Below are 20980 nucleotides of genomic sequence, written 5' to 3'. Positions count from 1 at the left end.
TTATTCAATGATTACTATATATTTTAAATATTTTTCAGCGATTTCAAAATAGAACTATGCAAATCTTGTCATTCAGGCGGCGAATTGGTGTCCTGCGAGAAATGCCAATCCGGTTTCCATAAAGAATGCGTCGAACCGCCTCTAAGGCGACTCCCTAGAGGACCGTGGACGTGCCCATCTTGTCAAAAGAAAGACATGAAACATGAACGAGTATACCGTGAAAGAGCGACTGAAACTGAATCTGACTCAGGTATGTAACGCTTTTTTATAATTTATAATGATGCTGTAGATAATTGCGACTTGAATATACCAGGTGCGTCTCAAAAGTGGCTCACCCCCTATAACTTTTTTATTTATTCTGATAAACAAACGAGATTTGGTATGTTAGTACATGGCAACAATTAGGATTGACTGACGTATTCAATTGTTTTCGGTCAGTTCCTGTTTCACTGGAAATGACTACAGCTTTTGATTTTTAAATGATACCCTCGGTATTTTTTTTACTTTATTTGATAGAAAATGACATTCTGAATAGAATGCCATATCATATGTCAACTTTTGACATTCTCGCTTAATAAAAAAATGTATTTTAAATTTCAATCTAGAGACCCATGGCTATGTTAAAAACACTAATTTTTAATCAAGAAGCCTTGGAAAAATATATTTGATCGTCCAATGTTTTTAGTGTCATATCCTGGCCAGTTAAAAGATGCCCAAATCGAATATTTAATCATATCTCAATTTTTTCAAATGGACGGAGGGTGGCTCATTATCATATTTGGAAAAAGCATTTTTTTATGTATAATTTGATACCATACACTTGGTATTTCGACTCAAATTGTCGTTATGAACCACATGTTACAATTTCATTTATATACAGGGTGGCCCATCGAAAACGTTCCACAAGGCATAACGGCCAGGGTATTTTTTTTTCAAAAAATCCAAAAACACATCAATTTTGTTTGTGAGGGGGACAACTTTTACCCCAAAAATGATTGCAAAATCTTCAACCCTCTAAGCGGGGCTGTCATCCTCCAACTTTTTTCAAACGGGAAGGGGGGTCAAGTGGCGCCGCAATGAAAAGAGCTTTCTATTCTCTGTATTTCCCCGCTTTGTTTTTGAAAATCGGTCCAGCCATTGAGAAAATATGAAGAATTGAAATTTGAAAAGTTTATTTAAACAGAAGTGTCTAGCCCCAGCGGGCAACTATTAAGCTTGACCAATCAGGTTGGTTAGCGTGGTTATTTAGAGCACCTGTGCATCAAATTGCGATATCTGCCATAGGACCGATCGGTAACTATGACAACAACAATTAACACATTTTTACTATATACAAATACGTATCGAGAGCTGTCGTAACTTACCAATACCGACGATTTTACAGAATAGCGCCCCAGGTTGAACGATCAGGTGCGGTAGTTGTTAGATAGCTGTTCTGTGACTTGTGCGTTGAAGTTCTTCTCAATATCGATAAACTGACCCACAATAGAACTTCCAAAAATACCAGCCCACATGTTCAATTTCTTAGGGTTTTGTGTGTGCACCTCGTGAAAAACCCTGGGGTTATCCTCAGCCCAGTACCGGCAGTTGTGCCGATTAACTACACCGTTCAAAAAGAAAGTACACTCATCCGAAAAACACATTAAATAGGAAATTATTATCATTCGCCACTCGTTCACTCATAGTTTCAGAAAATTGCAAGCGACGATCAAAATCGGCTTCGTTGAGTTCTTGTACCAACTGAATTTTGTAGGGGTGGAACTTGGTTTTTTTTAATATCCTAAAGGACACTTGTACGATACACGCCGGTCCCATTGGTTAATTTTTTTGTACTCAGCGTACTATCCATGGCAACTTGGCCCAATACGAATACCTCCATAGCTTCATTTACTACAGGATTTTCCCTCTGCCTCTTTTTATTCATAACGGAACCAGTTTCGCGAAATTTTGCTACTAACTAGCGAACAATTTTGCCATAAAGGTGTTTGTCAGGATGGAATCATTTCATTGAATATCTGCGCAACCCGATACATTAATTATTTTTAAGATAATGTTTGATTATTTCCACTTTTTATGTTAGTATACCATAATTGTTAAAAAGTTTAACGATATTGAGAAGAACTTCAACGCACAAGTCACAGAACAGCTATCTAGCAACTACCGCACCTGATCGTTCAACCTTTTGGCAAGTGAAAAAATGCGTAAACATCTAGAAATAATAAGAAAAGACAGCAAATTGGAATTTATCCTTATCATTTACTCTGATAAATGTTTAAATAAACTTTTCAAATTTCAATCCTTTATATTTTCTGAATGACTCGACCGATTTTCAAAAACGAAGCGGGAACGTATAGATAATAGAAAGCCCTTTTCATTGCGGTACAACTTGACCCTCTTCCCATTTAAAAAAAATTGGGGGATGACACACCCGCTTAGAGGGTTGAAGATTTTGCAATCATTTTTGGGGCAAAAGTTGCCCCCCTCACAAACAAAATTGACGTGTTTTTGAATTTTCTGAAAAAAAATTACCCTGGCCGTTGTCATAAATAACATGCCAAATCTCGTTTTTTTAACTGAAAAAATAAAAAAGTTATAGATGTGAGTCATTTTTTAGACGCACCCGGTATAGAAGATATTTTTTTCTTGCCTTTTAAGCTCTCATATATTTCGTTTTTAAGCTTACAATGCGGGTGAAACATCTCATGAAACCACTTCTATTTGATATTGAAAAAAATTATTTAGGATCATAAATTTTTTGAAAATGTTTTGTAGATTGATATCATTTGACTAACAAAGTTTCTCGTGCTTCTGATTATAGTATTGTATTTCCGAGTCAACCAAGTCAACTGGAAGTACTGGGACTCTTTAATTCGTTTGCCGACAAAGATAGTGCAGAAAGTTAAGAGTCCAAATCTGTTCCAATTCTTCCGAAAAACTATAACTAAATGATAAACTTGATTATTTTATGTGGAACATCTTTTATATTGTTAAACTCTATTTTGAGAGAGATGAGACGATTTTAATAGAAGACATTCAAAAACAGAGCGAAAAATAAGTTATTTTTGAATTAAAGTAACATGCAACGGTTGCTATATTCTCTCATTTGACGTTGGAGATGGCAACATTATCAAGTGTCAAAAAGATGTTGAATATATTTTATACAGGATATTCGGATACAGGATTTCGTGGACATAGAACTACTATGTATTTTTAGAAGCAAAATACGTTAATTGGATACAATTTACTTACCTTTATACAGTGTGTCATTGAAATGGTGTAAAAAAAATCCTCTGCCATAAATTTTGACCCTAAATCAAATGGTGATACTGAAAAATTATTTGGAAAAGCGGAAAGGGTAGTTTTGGCAAGGATAGGGGTTTTTTCGTGAATAACTTTTTTGGGAATATTTTTTTTGCAACGTGGGTTCATTTTTTGAAAACTACATACTGTTTCCTACAAAAAAGATACTCGTGTTGCACATCGCCCAGAGCCCCGAGTTTTCGAGAAAATTGAAGACAAAGAGTTTGGTCTGATGGGTTGCTAACTGGTTAACAACATAAACTTATGAAAGTTATGGCGGTTTAAAAGTAACCAAGTAGTTATCAAATAATTAATTGAAAAATCAAAATTTCATGATTTTTAAAACATCTTATTGCTTTAAAAAACTAAATAATCCAATTACCAAAATTCCTTATTAAAATAATGCATTCCTTAATTCATTCATAATAAATGTTCAAAGTGACCACCATTCATTTCAATGTAGACATCTGATCTTCTTCTCCACCATCTGCGTACCCTGTGGAATATCCTTGGTGTTGTCCGAATTTGATTGGAACAATCAATAATGCGTTGCCGTAGTTGCTCTTCAGTATTAATCGGCACTGAGCAAACTAAAATTTTTAAAACCAAAAGTTTATTTCGTTTTTAAAGCAATAAGATGTTTTAAAAATCATGAAATTTTGATTTTACAATTAATTATTTAATAACTACTTGGTTACTTTGAACCGCCATAACTTTCATAAGTTTAGGTTGATTAACCAGTTAGCAGCCCATCAAAGCAATATCTTTGCTTTCAATTTTCTCGAAAACCATCACTCTGGGCGATGTGCAACAAGAGTACCTTTTTTGTAGGAAAAAGTATGTAGTTTTCAAAAAATGTACCCACGTTGCAAAAAAAAAATAACTTTAAAAAGTTATTCACGAAATAACCCGCTACCCTTGCAAAAACTACCCTTTCCGCTTTTCCAAATAATTTTTCAGTATCACCATTTGATTTAGGGTCAAAATTTATAGCAGAGGATTTTTTTTCGAAGTCTTATCTCGTTTTTTAAGCCCACAATTTCAAAAAACCGTTTTTTAAATTCACTCTTTCAGTGCCCCTAACCCCATTATCTTCCGTGATGCCTATCATTTTCCGTCCTATACTTATAGGAACTTTTTTTACTATTTTTAGGTGTACTATCACCCCTGTGTCGATTTTTTTTACACCATTTCAATGACACCCTGTATACATAAATTGTTTAGAGATATTTAATTTTAAAATATCTATATTTAATTTTTAATTTAATTATTATTCACAGTTGTTTGTTTTTTAAAAATTTAAAACCCTCAAACAGACAGTCAAAGCACTTTTGTGCAACAATACACCAAAACACTTTTACTTTTACACTGGACGGGCGTTTCGCTAACCATGTTAGCATCATCAGCAGATGATTATAAACTATAATACAATCTACAATTGGAGCGTTTATATCTCGCTCAGTGGGCACAGAGTGGGCGTGGCAAGATCTAGCCAACCGAGTCAGAACCCACCGAGCGTAACAGTTAGATTTCCGCCACTAGAGTAGTAGGAACAAAGAACTTGAAGGAATTGGACCGTTGTCTCTGTTCATACTATCTTTACATTTATTAATTCTGATGCTTTCATATGCATCTAATTGCCTGTAATTTGAGACTTGTTTAAGTAATTTTAAGTTATTAATATCTATACAATGTTCTTTATCAACAATATGTTCGGCAACGCAAGATTTATCAGGTCTTGTCAGGACATTCTTAAAAATTCCTTTTAGACCACGGGATAACTGTCTATCAAACGGTATTGAAAAATATTTTGACGTATCTTTCCCCACTTGAAAAGTCGAATTTTCAGAAATCATTAACCTATACCTACGTTTTCTAAATATTTTATCAACTAGTGAATGAGAATATCCATTACATTCAGCTACATTCCTAATGTAATCTCTTTCTATTTCATATCTTTCGTTGGAAAGTGGAAAACTAAGTAATCTATGAACTAAGAAATTTAAACTAGCCATTTTATGTTCAATACTATGATATGATTCATTAGGAATATATCTGCGTGCAGTGGTATTTTTCCTATAGATATCAAATTCCAGGCAATTATTAGTATTTCTAATAACTAATACATCTAGAAATGGTAATCTGTCGTTGTTCTCAATTTCATGTGTAAATTTAATGGAAGGAAAACGATTATTTAACTTAGAAATAAAATTATCTATGGTGTCTGAATGTCTCAAAAACAGCAAAAATATCATCCACATACCTAAACCATACTCTTGGAAAATACTCAAACTGATTCTTTGATTGGGCAAACTAGAAGATCAGTATTAACTAGATTTAAATTTAGCTCAGATAAGATATGGTAGACCTGATAAAGAACATTGTATAGATCTTAATAACTTAAAATTACTTAAACAAGTCTCAAATTACAGGCAATTAGATGCATATGAAAGCATCAGAATTAATAAATGTAAAGATAGTATGAACAGAGACAACGGTCCAATTCCTTCAAGTTCTTTGTTCCTACTACTCTAGTGGCGGAAATCTAACTGTTACGCTCGGTGGGTTCTGACTCGGTTGGCTAGATCTTGCCACGCCCACTCTGTGCCCACTGAGCGAGTGTATAAACGCTCCAATTGTAGATTGTATTATAGTTTATAATCATCTGCTGATGATGCTAACATGGTTAGCGAAAACGCGTCCAGTGTAAAAGTAAAAGTGTTTTGGTGTATTGTGGTGATTTAGTGTTTTATTTTGCTGTGTAACACCAAAGGTTCCAAACCCTCAACTGTAACAAACTTCTACGCTAATTGAAACCACTAATTTTGAGGTTCTGAATGAAGCTTATGTCCATGAAGGATTGAGACACCCTGTATAAAAATTTTAACGTTTTTTGGAAAATGTGTTTCTAGGTATATACTGCCAGTTAAAATATTATTGTCGCTGATTATTTCAACAATTAATATCAATTTTTTGCTTTGATAACAACAACTTGTTACAATTTTTTTATTTATTTGTTATACAATCTATTACCTTGTACTATAGACTACTATACTATATTATATTAAGTTATAAAGAATGGGAGATATTTAAGTCTTAAGTATCTAACACTTTGAATTACTTTTATGTAGACTGTGACAGCGGCGCAGTCAAGCTCGCCGGCCTTGTATTAAAACAAAGGCGTTGTGCCGCCAAAGCCAATATTAAGATCCATAATTTTGTCAAAGCCCTTCAGCCACATTCTAAGATGGATAGATTTGAAAATGGTGGGTTATCACTAATATTAGCCCTTACCACACTTCCGCTATGATTTACATTATGTAGTCGTTTGACATTGAAAAGTTCGTTCATAAGCAAGAATGTCAATTTTGACAGATGTTATGGTTTATCTTATATCGTGCTTGCGGAAAAAATCATTAAGTTCATTCAACCTTTAAGTACAGTGTTAGCATTTTATTAAATCCCACTTTTAACAGGGCATAACTTTTTTGTTTTTGAAGAGAGATACTTAAAACAATTAGGTACACCACTTTTAAAACTAAAAATTATGAAACGTCACTCACGGCCAAAATATCAATTTGGGACTAAAACGATTAAGGGAGGAGTATATGAAAGGAGCGCGGTGGGCACCAAAAACCGATTTAAATTCTGGTTTATCAGTGCCGTTATAATTTTATTCAAAACGTGTAAAAGTATGATGTAGGTTAAACTCAATAATTTGTTGTTTTATTTTACGTGGTCAATAGATGTTGGTAGTTATTAAAATTGTTATAAAAATATACAATTCTAATAAAAATAGATAAGTTATAATAATTATTTATTAACACAAACATCCGATATGCTACTGAAGCAGGTAAGTCAAATTGACGTATCTAAATTCTTGGACATTTAATCTTTGACAAATAGTAAACAAAAGCAAAAATGCAAGAAAATATATATAATTAGTTCATTATATTATGATCGGTTTACTACACGAAAAGTTATTTCATTATTTCCCTCGATTTTGACCGAGAGATCACACACACTATACAACCAACTATTTTAGAGCCTTTTTCGATAAATCCCAATAGTGTCACTGTTAATTTAAGTTCTGCGACAATTTCCTTCTAGATTTAGTATGTCTAAACAACTACTAGTTGTAGAATAAATAATAAATAACATAAAATAAGCTCAGTAAAGACAGATATGTCCACAAAATTTCAAATCAAATTTCAATCTGTCAAATCAATCGTCAAACAGAAGTGTCAAGGGTCCCCACCCCCGTCTGCCATGCATGAATATATGGATAGCATTATACTCCTTCCTCAATCTTTTTATTTAAATATTTGGGACTAGAATATTCCACTTTTTTGCAAACTAAGCACTGGCGAACCATCTTAGAAATTTAAAAATATACACAGTTCTTTTACAAAGAAAAACAGTAAAAATTACTTGAAAAACACAAAAGTTCACAAACACAGCACAGAATTTACAACACCGCACCGTTAAACATAACTCGAATGAATCCATCAAGTTTTTACTGTTAATTGTAAAAACCATAGAAACCCAACATTCTTCCTGAAGCAGTGTTGTCGCAGTTACTTCCAAAACTAAATATAACTTCAAAGGAATAATCTATGCATTTTGACTAAAATGATATACGTACATTTATATTTAGTACGCCATTTCTAATTACTCAAAAAAGCATTAATAATAATAATAACATACTTAATTTTCAAACAAAAGCCGTAGATATAACGTAATCCGCATAAATTTGAAATTTGTCATTATGGATTTTGGTTGAAAACGATGTTTGATCGTGAAAAAATGTAAATAGTTTTGTCTCCCTTCATTTAGATTTCGTTGGGTTGAACGTTCGCCGCCGCTGTTTAGGATAAACCATAGCGTAGAAATATTTAATATTGGCTGACATTTAAACTAGAAAAATCCTCGAATATAGAACTTTTCAATAAAATGTTATCTATGCATTAGTCTATTTGTTAACATTCGTCATATGCTTTTGGTTTGCTTTTGTAGACTCTGCAATTAATACATCTTATTGTTTAAAGTTGGTACGGTATTTATTGGTATTTATTGTTTTAGAAGATTCCGATGGCGGAGGTGGAAGTCGAGTCGTAAGGTCTTCACGACGGGAAGAAACGCGTGAAGACCTTCCTCTTCATAACGCGGCGTTGCAAGAGTTACTGAGTGACGTCATGAAGCACGAAGACGCATGGCCGTTCATCAGACCGGTTCAACAAAAAGAGGTTAGGAAATACATTTTATAAAATATCTTACAAAGTGTTGTCAGTTTTGAAGGAAAATGACTGGTATACACATATACGCAATAATAAATAAAATTAATATAATCTTAAAGCATATTATAAGAGCGTGCTGACATGCCATATTTTGCATATTTATGAATATATTGCTTTCAGTTCTGCAACTAAAGAATCAGCCGACTAAAAATTTCACGTTAGCGTGCGCTATATTTTCTTGAATTTAAGAGAAAAAATCTTAACTTTCAGAATTTTTTTAGGTACCTGATTATTATGAAGTCATTTCAAACCCTATGGATTTCGGTACGATAAAATACAAATTAAACGTTGGAGATTACAGTACAGATAGTCAGGTGTTAAAAGATGTGGTTCTCGTATTTGAAAATTGCAGTACCTATAATTCCAGTGATGCTGATGTTTACAAGTAAGTACAATTGTATAACTTTACCAATCGGTTCTTATCAAAGTAGCAATTATGACATATTCAAAATTATTTTTTAATTTTTTCAACTAAAAACATTTTCTTTGGTTATTTTTTTTACGCTGCTATGACGTTGGAGCCGTAGTAAGGCAGGTTCGAATCCTAGTCAAGGCGACTTTTTTAAATCGTTTTTTTTTAATTTTTACATGTTTATTTTTACTTTTTACATATTTATTATTGATTAATACAATTTTTAGTAATGTCACAGACTAACCTAAACAGATGCGACAAACAATGCAAATGTGAAAATTACATTTTGGCGAATGCGCCAGGCAAATTTTTCCGTTAGATTTGTCATATAGGCGAATTTTACAGCGGACCAGCAAAGTAACCTCCATTCGTTTACTAAGAAGCCACGCCTCCTTTGTGTAGAAAATAGAGAGGGAATTTTGTAGTTCGGAATCAAATAGAGATGATTTTAATTTCATTAGTTTTTTTTCAATTTTTGATACATTCACAATCTATACCTACTAATATATATAAAATTCTTAACCACTCAACGTAAGAAGCTCAATTTTGGCATACAGGTTGATTCTAGGGTGTAGCGGTTCGATAAGAAGACACTTTTCGAAATTCCAGTTCCAAGGGGGTGAAACCATCCCTCAAATATTACAATATTTTTTATTTAAAAAACGATCAAGTTTCCGAAAAAACGCTTAAACACGTATATTTTATTTTGTTTTTTTACATAATTTAAGATTTTTTAAAAATGTATACAGAGTGATTCGAAAAATCTGGTCATTGATTAATCACGATCCTGCTTAAAGCGCTTGACGTAAAAAGCTGATTTTTGGAAAACGGATTGACTTTAGGGTGTAGAGGTTCGATAAGAAGGGATTTTTCGAAACTCGAATTCTAAGAGTGAAACCACCTCTCAAATATTAGAATATTTTTATTTAAAAACCGATGTGTTTTCGGAAAAACTCTTAAAAACGTATATTTTGTTTTTGTTATTTTTACATATTTTAAGATTTTTTAAAAATTTATACAGGGTTATTTCATAAGATATGACCATTGAGTAATCACGATTCTGCTTAAACTGCTTGACGTTTAAAGCTGATTTTTGGTAAACGGATTTACTGTAGGTACGGAGATTCGATAAGGAGGGGTTTCTCGATTCCAAGAGGGTGAAAAATGCCCTCAAATATTACAATATTTGATATTTAAAAACGGTTAGTCTTTCGAGAAAACGCTTGGACAATGCATAATTTATTTTGTTTTTACATATTTTGATTTTTTTTTAAAATCATACAGGGTGTTCCAAAAGTTGGGTAATTGATTAACTACGATTCTGTTTAAACTGCTTGACGTAAAAATTATTTTTGGCAAACAGATTTTCGAAAGTGAAATTCAACGAGATGAAACTACCTGTCAAATATTACCAAGGAGGTTATATAATAATATCGCCATATTGTTTTCTTCTGAGGCTCAGGACATAAATGTGAGAACATTTTTTATCCAGTGTGTATGTTAATGGTAATTCTTGCTTTGCTTTTTATCATCACCATTACAAATGATTAATTCGACGCAAACGAAGTCGCGGGTACACGCTAGTAATTACTAATAACTAAAGATATTAATACATTTTAAAAAAAGGTTTTTACTATTAGGTATTTTTATGTACTTTATTTTATATTATTTTTCTAACTATATAATTATTAGAAAGTGACTTCCGCTGCCGGCGCCGGTTCCCCTTAATGGTTGCCGCCGGCTCCGGATTCCATTGACAGCTGAAAGAACGGCGGAAAGTAACGCCTAGCTATAGCCAATTTTGCAAGAGCAGCTGTGGCTCCGTTACTGAGACTGAGGCCATCACTTCGTGAACGAGAGGTCCGTGGTTCAAATCTCACGCCAAACTAGAATTCTTTTATTTTTTACTGCTTACTGCTTTTTATTTTTAAAAAAAAGCTGTAAATATTTACTAGCAATCAAAATACGAATTGCGTTATTGGTTTCACTCTTTTGGTGAGGTTAGATTGATTATTTGCGGAGTTAGTTGCGTTGGTTAAGTTGGTTATTTGGTGTTGATTGCATTGGATAGGTTAGCTATTTGGGTGGGGTTGGTTGGTTTTTATTAATTTACATTTGTTTAGTCTCTGACGTTAACATTTTTATTTTCGGAGCCGGCATCTATGCTCCCGAATTGTGGAAGCCGGCGCCGGCAGCGGAGTCACTTCCTATACATATACTTCCGATTACAGGGTGGTCTGGGTCACAATTTCTTTCTTCTTAGTCTAAAAATACATTTTGCAATATAAATACATTTGCAATATAAGAGATAAAAATTTGTTGACACACCCGACCTCCGTTTTCCGTTTATTATAGGCGCTCTGTGCTCTCAGCTCCATTGGAACGAACTATAATTATTATAATTATCCCTAAATTTCATCTCCCAAAAAGGGAAAAGTCGGTACAAACATTCCGTAAAAAATTGTTTGTGGAGTTTAATATTTTTGACAAAGGTAAATTCATCCCCTAAAGAGGTAAAATTAGTGGGTGGAAATTTATATAAAAATTTGTAAAAATCTCGTCCGAAGAATATACAATAATTTTGTTATTATTAATTTCAAAAGGTTTCTTAAGTAACGCAATGACTATATGAGAAGCGACTATGAAAATTCATCCCCGAGGAGGGTAAAATTAGGGCTGAACAATTATAAAGCAAAACATAAAATAAAAACCTGTTCATTCAAAAAAAAACATTACAATAAAGGTTTCTCTAGGGATTCAATAAAAAATCCGTCCCTTAAAATAAGAAAAAAAAATGATTGTAAATATTCGTTAATATTTGGTATAAAGTATGATATTTCGGTGTGGCATACTTACGAAGCGTTTTCTAGAAACTCATTTCCTAAAGGGGTAAAAATAAAGCAAAATGTTATGAAAATTCGTTACTACTATATGGTTTTAAAAGTACATAATATTTATGAATTAAAATTTGGCCAAATATGCTTAAGTATAATTGGGAAGCAATAGTATAGAGTAGAAGAAACGATTTTTGAAAATTCATCATCTCGGGGATGATAGGGGTGAAAGTTGGCATGAAAATTTATTACTTACCTGGCATAGAAGTATAATATTTTTACAAAGTATACAGGGTCCGGCAATAGTGCGTCGGGCATCTGTAGCTCCTAGAATAAAAAACTTGAGAATTTTGTTTAAGTGCAAACCTAAAGTATGTACCAGGATATTTCAGGAAAATATTTTAACTTTATAGGAGATGGCTCAAAAAGTGTGAGTGGACCTGAATGATTTTTTTAAATGGAACACCCTGTATATTGCATTTTTGGCTTCCCTTTCAGATCACTTTACATAACCTAAGATATGAATAAATATATTTCGATAGGTTCAGAGATATTAAAAAATAAATTGTAAATATATATTTTTCAGCCCTTTCTTAAAAAAAATTAAAAAAATACAGGAACTGTTCTGAAATCAAAGCAACTATATTTAGGTATTTACTTTAGATAGTCTGCACTTACTTTGCTATTATTGCATGAAAATCGTAAATTATACAGGATATTCAAAATTGTACATTAAACTTTCTAAAATATAAAAACAATTTTTCTTCGTTTTCAATGGAACACCCTGTATATTATTTTATTACAGACGGAGAATTAAAAAATGAACATTTTGTATTTAGAGATTTCCAGTCTTTTAATAGTTCCTGAATATTTGCAGTTTTATATTTCATATGGCATTTCCACTGTAAATTTTTATCAAAGCCACCCAATGATTTTTCTCTTCGTATTTTACCATTGAAAGCGCCATATGAAATAGGTACTGCGTGTATCTGCGAAACCATTCTAAAATTTTGAAATACTAAACAAATGTTCGACCCTTAATACTCCGTCTAATAAAAAATAATATACAGGGTGTTCCATTTAAAAAAACAACAAAGAAAAATATTTTATATTTTAGAAAGTTTAATAATATTGAACATCCTGTATGATTTACGATTACCATATTTATAGCAAAGTAAGTGTGGAACAGCATCCATCTTTAAAGTAAATACCTAATATAGTTTTGATTTCAAAAAGTTCTTGTATTTTTAATAATTTTTAAGAAGGACTGAAAAATATACATTTTTGATTTATTTTTAATTTCATACTATCGAACATATATAATATTCATCTTTGAGAAATATGCAAAGTGATCTGAAAGGAACTAAAAATGCAATAATATACAGGGTGTTCTATTTAAAAATCATCCAGGTCCACTCACACTTTTTGAGCCAAATTTATAGAAGTTAAACATTTTCCCTGAAATACATCCTGCTGACATACTTTGGGTTCACACTTAAACAAAAATTCTCAAGTTTTTTATTCTAGGAGCTACAGATGCCCGACGCACTATTGCCGGACCCTGTATGAAGTTAATAAGTCGATTATTTGATCGAACTGTATGTGTATTTAAATTCACTTTTTTCGTATTAGAAAATCTAGGTATTTTCGGAAAAAACACGCACAGTTTTTGATATAATTTAGTCCTAGAAAATCTAAAAAATGTATCTTCTTCAGTTTATAGTGAAATGTTTTCTCATCCATTGAAAGCACACTTTTTTAAAAGCATTTTAAATAAAATCAAAACAAGAAACTTAAACTGAATAGCTGAATTAACTAAAACAATACTAAGAACACCGTGAACTAACTAAATGTAAACCAACAAAACCCAACAGAAAATTAAAATCGGAAACAGCTAATAATAATGATGTATGTAATATCCATGTGAAACAACTGAAGAAACTGACTTAAAAATCCTCTGAAAACCTTCAATATTCCCATCTTAGATTCCCATATCCTTTTTCTAGGACACTGTTGCCAATTCTACTTACCAATTTGTATAAACTATATCGGTATCACGGCACATGCAAACAATATGCCGTGTCTGTATCATAAAAGTACCTATTTGCTATATAAAAGATCAGCTGCTAAATTTTAAATCAATTTAAAATATCAAATAAAATTATAGTAGTGCATAAAACTATTAACAAGCAGGATATAAAAATAATTAAAGATAATTTAAGCTGGCTAATAGTAGATAGACTTTAGATTAATATTTGAAATTAACAGCTGGAAGTACAGCTAAATACAAACGGCAAGCTGACAACAAAGATCCTATTCTTTAAGAATTGTATATTTCTGATATTTTATATAATTTTTAATTTTAAAGAAATCGTCATTTTCTTTATACATATGTATTGATCTTAACCGATTGTTAAAATTTGTAAATTTCTCATACTTTACAAATAAATATTAGCTGATATTTCCTAACATCATGTAATAGTTATTTATTATTATCCAGGAGAAAGCGCTAATACAAGTACATATAACATTTAATTCTCACATAAAAAAAGTTCAAGCTGGCAATCTCGCTTTGACTTTATAATCGTGCGGCGGCTGCGACGGCAAGACGAGACGGCGCGGTGTATCAAAGGCAAGGTTAAATGTGAGAAAGAACGAAAAGAAATGGAAGCTTAGGAAGGGGGAGTGCGGGGAACGATTTGAAATCACCACGGCTGTTTGTTTGGCCGAATATTTTGCCTTCATCGACGGTATCGCCGCCCTGTCGTCACACTTCCGAACATAGGTCTTTTTGAACACAAAATTTCCCATAAGGTGTCGCATCTGTTTAAGTTAGTTTGTGGTAATGTGCTTCTTCATTTTTTTTTAAATTACTTATACGCGTATTCAAAATTTCAGCTAAATCGGAAAAAAAAGTTTATAATAATATAGTGTCTAATAGTGATGTAAACTTTAGTTACTTTTATGGACTCGTAACTACTAGTTACTGTTGGTAATAGGACTCGTTACTTTGGACTCGTTAGTTTAGTTACTCGTTACTTTGGTACTTAATATCGTCACTTTATAATCGTTGTTTTGTGTACAGGTTGGAAGACTTGGGCTTGACGTGGAACTTCGTTACTTATTGTGCGCGGCGATCTTCGTTGCATGCTCGGTTTAACCTATAAGGGGTTTCTACTTTCTTCTAGTGTAAGGGCTTAATAGGATAATTTCAATACTCGGTATTCAAGTACTGAATAATATGTTTTTAATAATATGTATAGTCTATAAAATGAATAACTTTGAATTTTGACCGTTATTTTTTACCAACATGGCAAATATAAAACTCCCTCTGTCAAAAAAGCTACTGAAATTCTTTTAAATTGAGTGCCTGAACGGATCAGATAGGTAACTCTTTTTTACTTTCGTGGAATAAAAAAAGGAAAATAATAAAACAAGTGACAGTTCTTCCTCTTCTTGCAAAAAATCAACACGAAATGGCATAATTGTCAAAAAATAAAATGTCATCAGCTTTTTGACATTTCTAAATATCAGACCAATGCCGTCTCTTAATAGAACAGCCTCGGAGCGAGAGATTTATGACGTCACGTTAGTTAGATACAACGGATTAATAAATATGTTGTAGAATACATGGAAAACATAATTATTCCTCGTATTTTTGGTTTGTATTTTAAAAATGATATAGTTTACATGAAATATACATAATATACAGTTAATAAATACAATATATATACCTATTATAGTAATAAATACTTTAATATTAAAAAAATGTATATTCCTCCGTGGCGGATTCATCTCTTCAAAAAAGTCCTTTGGATTAACGCAGCAGTGTTTAATAAAAATTACTATTTTTATTTTGTAGATTTTCTTACAATGTAAGTGGCGAATTATCTATTCTTTTTTGAAGAAGAAAAATATTTGCTCTGCTTTTTCAGATGTTAACATTTTTTGTGATTAACGTGAATCCATTTTTAATTAATATCTAAGACATGTAAATCTAAATAAACAATTCTATTCTGTAAATAAAAAGCGACAACAAACGACAAAGGGACAGACCGCCTCCGGGTCGGCATGAGCCAATCATAATAATTGTAATAAAGATATCACACATTTGCCATCCAAAAATCGGCCGGCGTCAAGTCAACACTTTAACCATAAACATATTGATAACAACTGGACCTACGTCGAAGTAAGGAATATTTCAGTATCGAGTTTCGAGTTCTCCGTTCGTGCATTTCCAGGGATTACGATTACTGCCGGCGCAAAAGTAACGAATTAGCTTAGTAACGAGTAACGAGTCCTAAATTCAAATATAGTCTATAAAATGAATAACTTTGAATTTTGACCGTTATTTTTTACCAACATGTCAAATATAAAATCCCTCTGTCAAAAAAGTTACTGATATTCTTTAAATTGAGTGCCTGAACGAATCAGATAGGTAACTCTTTTTACTTTCATGAAATAGAAAAGGAAAATAATAAAACAAGTGACAGTTCTTCCTATTCTTGCAAAAATCAACACGAAATGTCATAATTGACAAAAAGTAAAATGTCATCAGCTTTTGACACTTCTAAATATTAGACCAATGCCGTCTCTAATAGAACGGAGCGAGATTTATGACGTCACGCTAGTTAGATACTACGGATTAATAAATATGTTGTAGAATACATGGAAAACATAATTATTCCTCGTATTTTTTGGTTTGTATTTTAAAAAATGATATAGTTTACATATGAAATATACATAATATCAGTTAATAAATACAATATAATATACTTAGATTAAGAAGATAATATATACCTATTTATTGTAATAAATACTTTGGCAAATAAACTATGAACCATACAGATGCAGCAAATGTTTTACAATATACAAATAATGTGGTACATAAGATAATGCGTAAAATGTAAAATATATTTTAAATTTTGGGGTTTGAAAATCGATCAAATTTAAAAAAAACATTCAATATCTACTAATAGTGATGTATTATTATTTGCATTCACAAAATTTATTTATATATTATAATGTTTACTGCAATTAATAAACTAATATAAACTTGTCAAAAGATGACCACATATTTTTTTAAATTATTATTCTTAATACAAAAACTATCTAAATTGACTATCGAGTACGATTTCAGCCATATTGTAAAACATTTGCTGCATTTGTATGGTTCATAGTTTACCTGCCAAAATATTTATTACTATAAATAGGTATATATATATTGTATTTATTAACTGCATATTATGTATATTTCATGTAAACTATATCATTTTCAAAATACAAACCGATAATACGAGGAATAATTTTGTTTTCCATGCATTCTACAACATATTTATTAATCCGTAGTATCTAACTAGCGTGACGTCATAAATCTCGCCCCGAGGCTGTTCTACTAGAGACGGCATTGCGTCAGCATGGCCGCAAGTTGCTAACCTAATAAAATTAACATTAGAACAGCCCGCGGGAACTGTCAAATTCAAAGTTATTCGTTTTACGGACTATAGTAAGCACGTTACTGAGTACTCGTAAAGTGTAACGATTACTTAGAATTTTACATCACTAGTGTCTAATGTTTCTATAGATAATGAATGGTACGGAACTCCTTCGTGCGCGAGTCCGACTCGCACTTGACCAATTTTCTCATTAAATAGTTAAAACGAGTTTTTCCTATTTTTATTGAAAAAAAGAGTTTTCAAGATGTTTTGAACAGTTACAAATGTTTAAAACATGTAATTATGTTTGAAACACGTTCAAAACACTTGTTTTTAAGCAAAATATTTAAAATCCTGTTTTTTACTGAAACCTAACATACACTCACCAGCACGAAAAACGAGCACCTTAAAATTTTCATGCATTTTTAAGTTTTATATGTGTTCTAGAGGACCGATTTTGATGATTTTTTAAGCAATTTGTAGCTAAATTAGTTGACTTTAGTATATCTTTAAGCGTCTTCTTCAAAAGCAAATATCTCTAAAAAAATAAAGCTATTGAGATGAATCAAAAAATAAACTATCGAGAAAAGGTACACCTAGATGATAAAATTATTTTTAAATTTCTTGCTTTGTTAACGTACTCCACAGGGTGTTTCAAATTTTCACCAAAATATCACCATTTTGTTTTCCCTTGTTTAAGCGACCGATGAAAACTTTCATTTTTAATTTAGAAAGAGATACTAAAAAGTCAAATAATTTAGCTACATATTGCTTAAAAAATCATCAAAATCGGCCCACTAGAACAAAATATATTAAACTTTAAAATACATCAAAATTTTAAGGTGCCCGTTTTCCGTGCCGGTGAGTGTATTACAAAAATTACCAGTTTTACACATATATAAAAAACACTCTAAACGGAGAATCTAAAAATAAAATAAAACATAGGGTGCTAACACTTTTGAAGTACCAGATAGACTCACAAATCATTTTATATTGTGTATCTCAACAGTTTCTAAAACTGATTTAACCAACTCATATGCCAAACGGGAGGATTCACAACATTGACATTTGTGTACTGTCATTTTAGTTCACAGATAAATTGTATCTTTTCTGTTATTTTTTGGATGTCGTCGGTCGAAATCTTTCCTGAGTCTTTGAACCGACTATAGTTTAACATTTTTTTCATAATTCTCAAAACAAATGAAATAATGAACTTCACTCTTTCTTTGACTCACCGACTATAAATATCTCTTTTTCCATAAGGTGCGGTATGCGATTGCTAAAGTATCTCGCCAAACGAGCCAAACAAATTGGACTGAAGGTACCACCAGAATTGGAAGAGGAAGAAGATGAAGATCTGGAACCTAAACCAAAAAGAAGCGAACAAAATAGTATTACAGTAGTTTCTTCCGCGGTTAACTTTATACGAAAACGTTTATTTTATAGAGCTCGTCGGCAGTCGTGAAAAAAGACAAAAAAATCAACGCACCTAGATTTAACTATTAAGTTTATTCTGTTTCACTTAGGATACGCATGTAAGACGTGTATTTTTGTAAAAATGCATCGTTTTTAGTTGTAAATATATATGTTGTTTGTAAAATCTCCTCTTTAAGTATTTATCTGTTAAGGATATTAAGTTTGTTTTATAATTATTACAAATGGAAATATGAGTACTTCACTTAAGGTTAATAAACTTCATATTTATAACAAGCTGTGGTTTTAATTGGTGCTTAATTTTAAGAATTCCCCGAAAATAAAAAAATATGATATCAAAGTTACATCTTTCAGTTCACTATTTTGTTACTAGTGATGGGCAAAACTGAATGGGCAAAACAGTTGAAACTGTTATAGTTATTTATAAAAAACAGCTTAAAAATAACAGGTTTCTTTATTTCATTGCTAAATATCTGAAAGAGTATGAGGCGGTCACCGCCAGGCGTATTAACGCAGTTGCAAGTTGCAACAATGACGTGCTCAGTGGTAGTATTTCCAGGGTGTCAAAACATTTCTAAATATCGATTGTTATCTAAAATACCTCTCTAAAAACGGTGGTTGTTTACAAATAAGCGCTGTTTACAAATTGCGATATAAAAAACGCCAAAATGCCGCCACTCGTCTATACCTATACATTCCGATCTACCTACGCCCTGCTCCTCGATCCGCCTGAATTGCGTAGCAGTGTACAGGGTGCATCTCACTCGACGGGCGAGAAGGCTTAGTTATGATTTTACCATTTGCAAAATTGCATTCAACTGCATTCAAAAAATAGCAATATAAGAAAACGTGTAGTATATCTTTATAAGTAAACAAACTACACACTAGAGTTCGAATTATTTTTACACTTAAATTTGCAAAGGAGAATTTCTACTTGGGTATTTATTCTGAAAATTTTTCAGAATAAATAATATAATAATAGCTCCCGTGTATAGCGTTTGACGCCTTGGGAGTAGCAAGGTACAGCTTGTCATGCTAGAGCCGTTCGGTATACAAGGAAGGTAATGTGGCTAGCACTACGCTTCAACCGCCTATTATTACCTCAGGATTGTGAATCCCAAGTACTCATTTAAGGCTGAGTCGACCTAGGTACCCAAACTATTTTTATTTTAATAAAAATAGTCGGCTGATGAAATGCCGGATGTAGGATTCGAACCCACTACCGTGAGATTGGTAGACGAGAGCCTGTACCTCTACGCTACCGGGTACGGTAAATAAATTCCTAAATATTGAAACTTAATAACTAAGTACTGAAAGATACAGCGCCATAATATCTCGATCTCCGCCCGTTATGCTCGTAACAGGTTGAAAAACAATGTATCTAAAACAACTGATGCGCTATTCTCCAACCTGTTTCGAACCTCCATCAACAATCGACCGATGCAGCAGCGTTACTTTCTATACGTTATTCCCCAACCCGTTGCGAGCCTCCATCGACAATCGACCGATGCAGCAGCGTTCCTTTGCCACTCCTGTTATCTCGACCACCAGGCGTTATGCCCGCAACTGTTTCAAAAAAGTTGCTTCTTTTATATCCTATTATTTTTAAGCTGTTGCAAGCCCAACACGACCATCGACCGATGCAGCTACGTTCGCCGCGCCGTAGAGCATTCCCCACGCCGTTGTCCGTTGTATCTCGCCGCCTGTATCGATGGTTGTCGAAATAACATGTTTTCCATCCATACTAGTTGTCTTTTGGAATTGCTTCGGGCAGCATCGAATTTCGTGGCGGTGCAGAGTGCCGACTTCGTTTCACGAACGGTCGATCTCTTCGTGTCGTTATTTTATATCTGTTATTTTTTAGAAGTAGTAACGGTTGCGTTATGTTATTTCTAAATAATTGTTATAAAATAACAGTTAGTTAAATAACAACCCATCACTATTTGTTACAGATGGATCTCTCTATGCTTGTTAAATTCCTGAGTTAGCCAGATAATATTTCAGAATTATTTTCCCTAGATTTATAGTTTAATTTTTGTAACGTCTCCCAACTTGATTTTCATAGCCCTCTTCATTTCTGAGCTACACGGTCTTTTTGAAAATTTTGCAATTTGGGACACTCCTTGTATCTCTGTTATTGTTAAAGGTATCGAGACGGTGAAAACTGTTTATTGTAGAACTTTTTACGTAGAATACAGTGGCGTAGTCTGTTATTCTACGAAAATAATATTTTTTAAGATATGAACTAAAGTTGTTTTCTTAAATGGA

The 20980-nt window shown here is 32.5% G+C and overlaps 1 protein-coding gene across 1 annotated transcript in view; it reads left to right on the top strand.

The window, feature by feature from the left end:
* The window catches only part of LOC115882969 (bromodomain adjacent to zinc finger domain protein 1A), a 36946-nt gene extending 18203 nt beyond the window's left edge, over positions 1 to 18743 (top strand). The window contains exons 11-15 of the mRNA XM_030901237.1: positions 39 to 250; positions 6432 to 6566; positions 8383 to 8546; positions 8819 to 8982; positions 18542 to 18743. Coding sequence (XP_030757097.1) covers positions 39 to 250; positions 6432 to 6566; positions 8383 to 8546; positions 8819 to 8982; positions 18542 to 18743 — 877 coding nt within the window. The remainder of the gene's footprint in view (positions 1 to 38; positions 251 to 6431; positions 6567 to 8382; positions 8547 to 8818; positions 8983 to 18541) is intronic.
* Positions 18744 to 20980: the final 2237 nt, after the last annotated feature.

This window comes from Sitophilus oryzae, unplaced genomic scaffold (genome assembly GCF_002938485.1).
Source record: "Sitophilus oryzae breed Bouriz unplaced genomic scaffold, Soryzae_2.0 scaffold_1801_pilon_pilon, whole genome shotgun sequence".
In the NCBI taxonomy this organism is placed as follows: domain Eukaryota; kingdom Metazoa; phylum Arthropoda; class Insecta; order Coleoptera; family Curculionidae; genus Sitophilus; species Sitophilus oryzae.
Note: the sequence above shows the minus strand (reverse complement) of the source record. Positions and strands in the feature narration are given on the sequence as shown.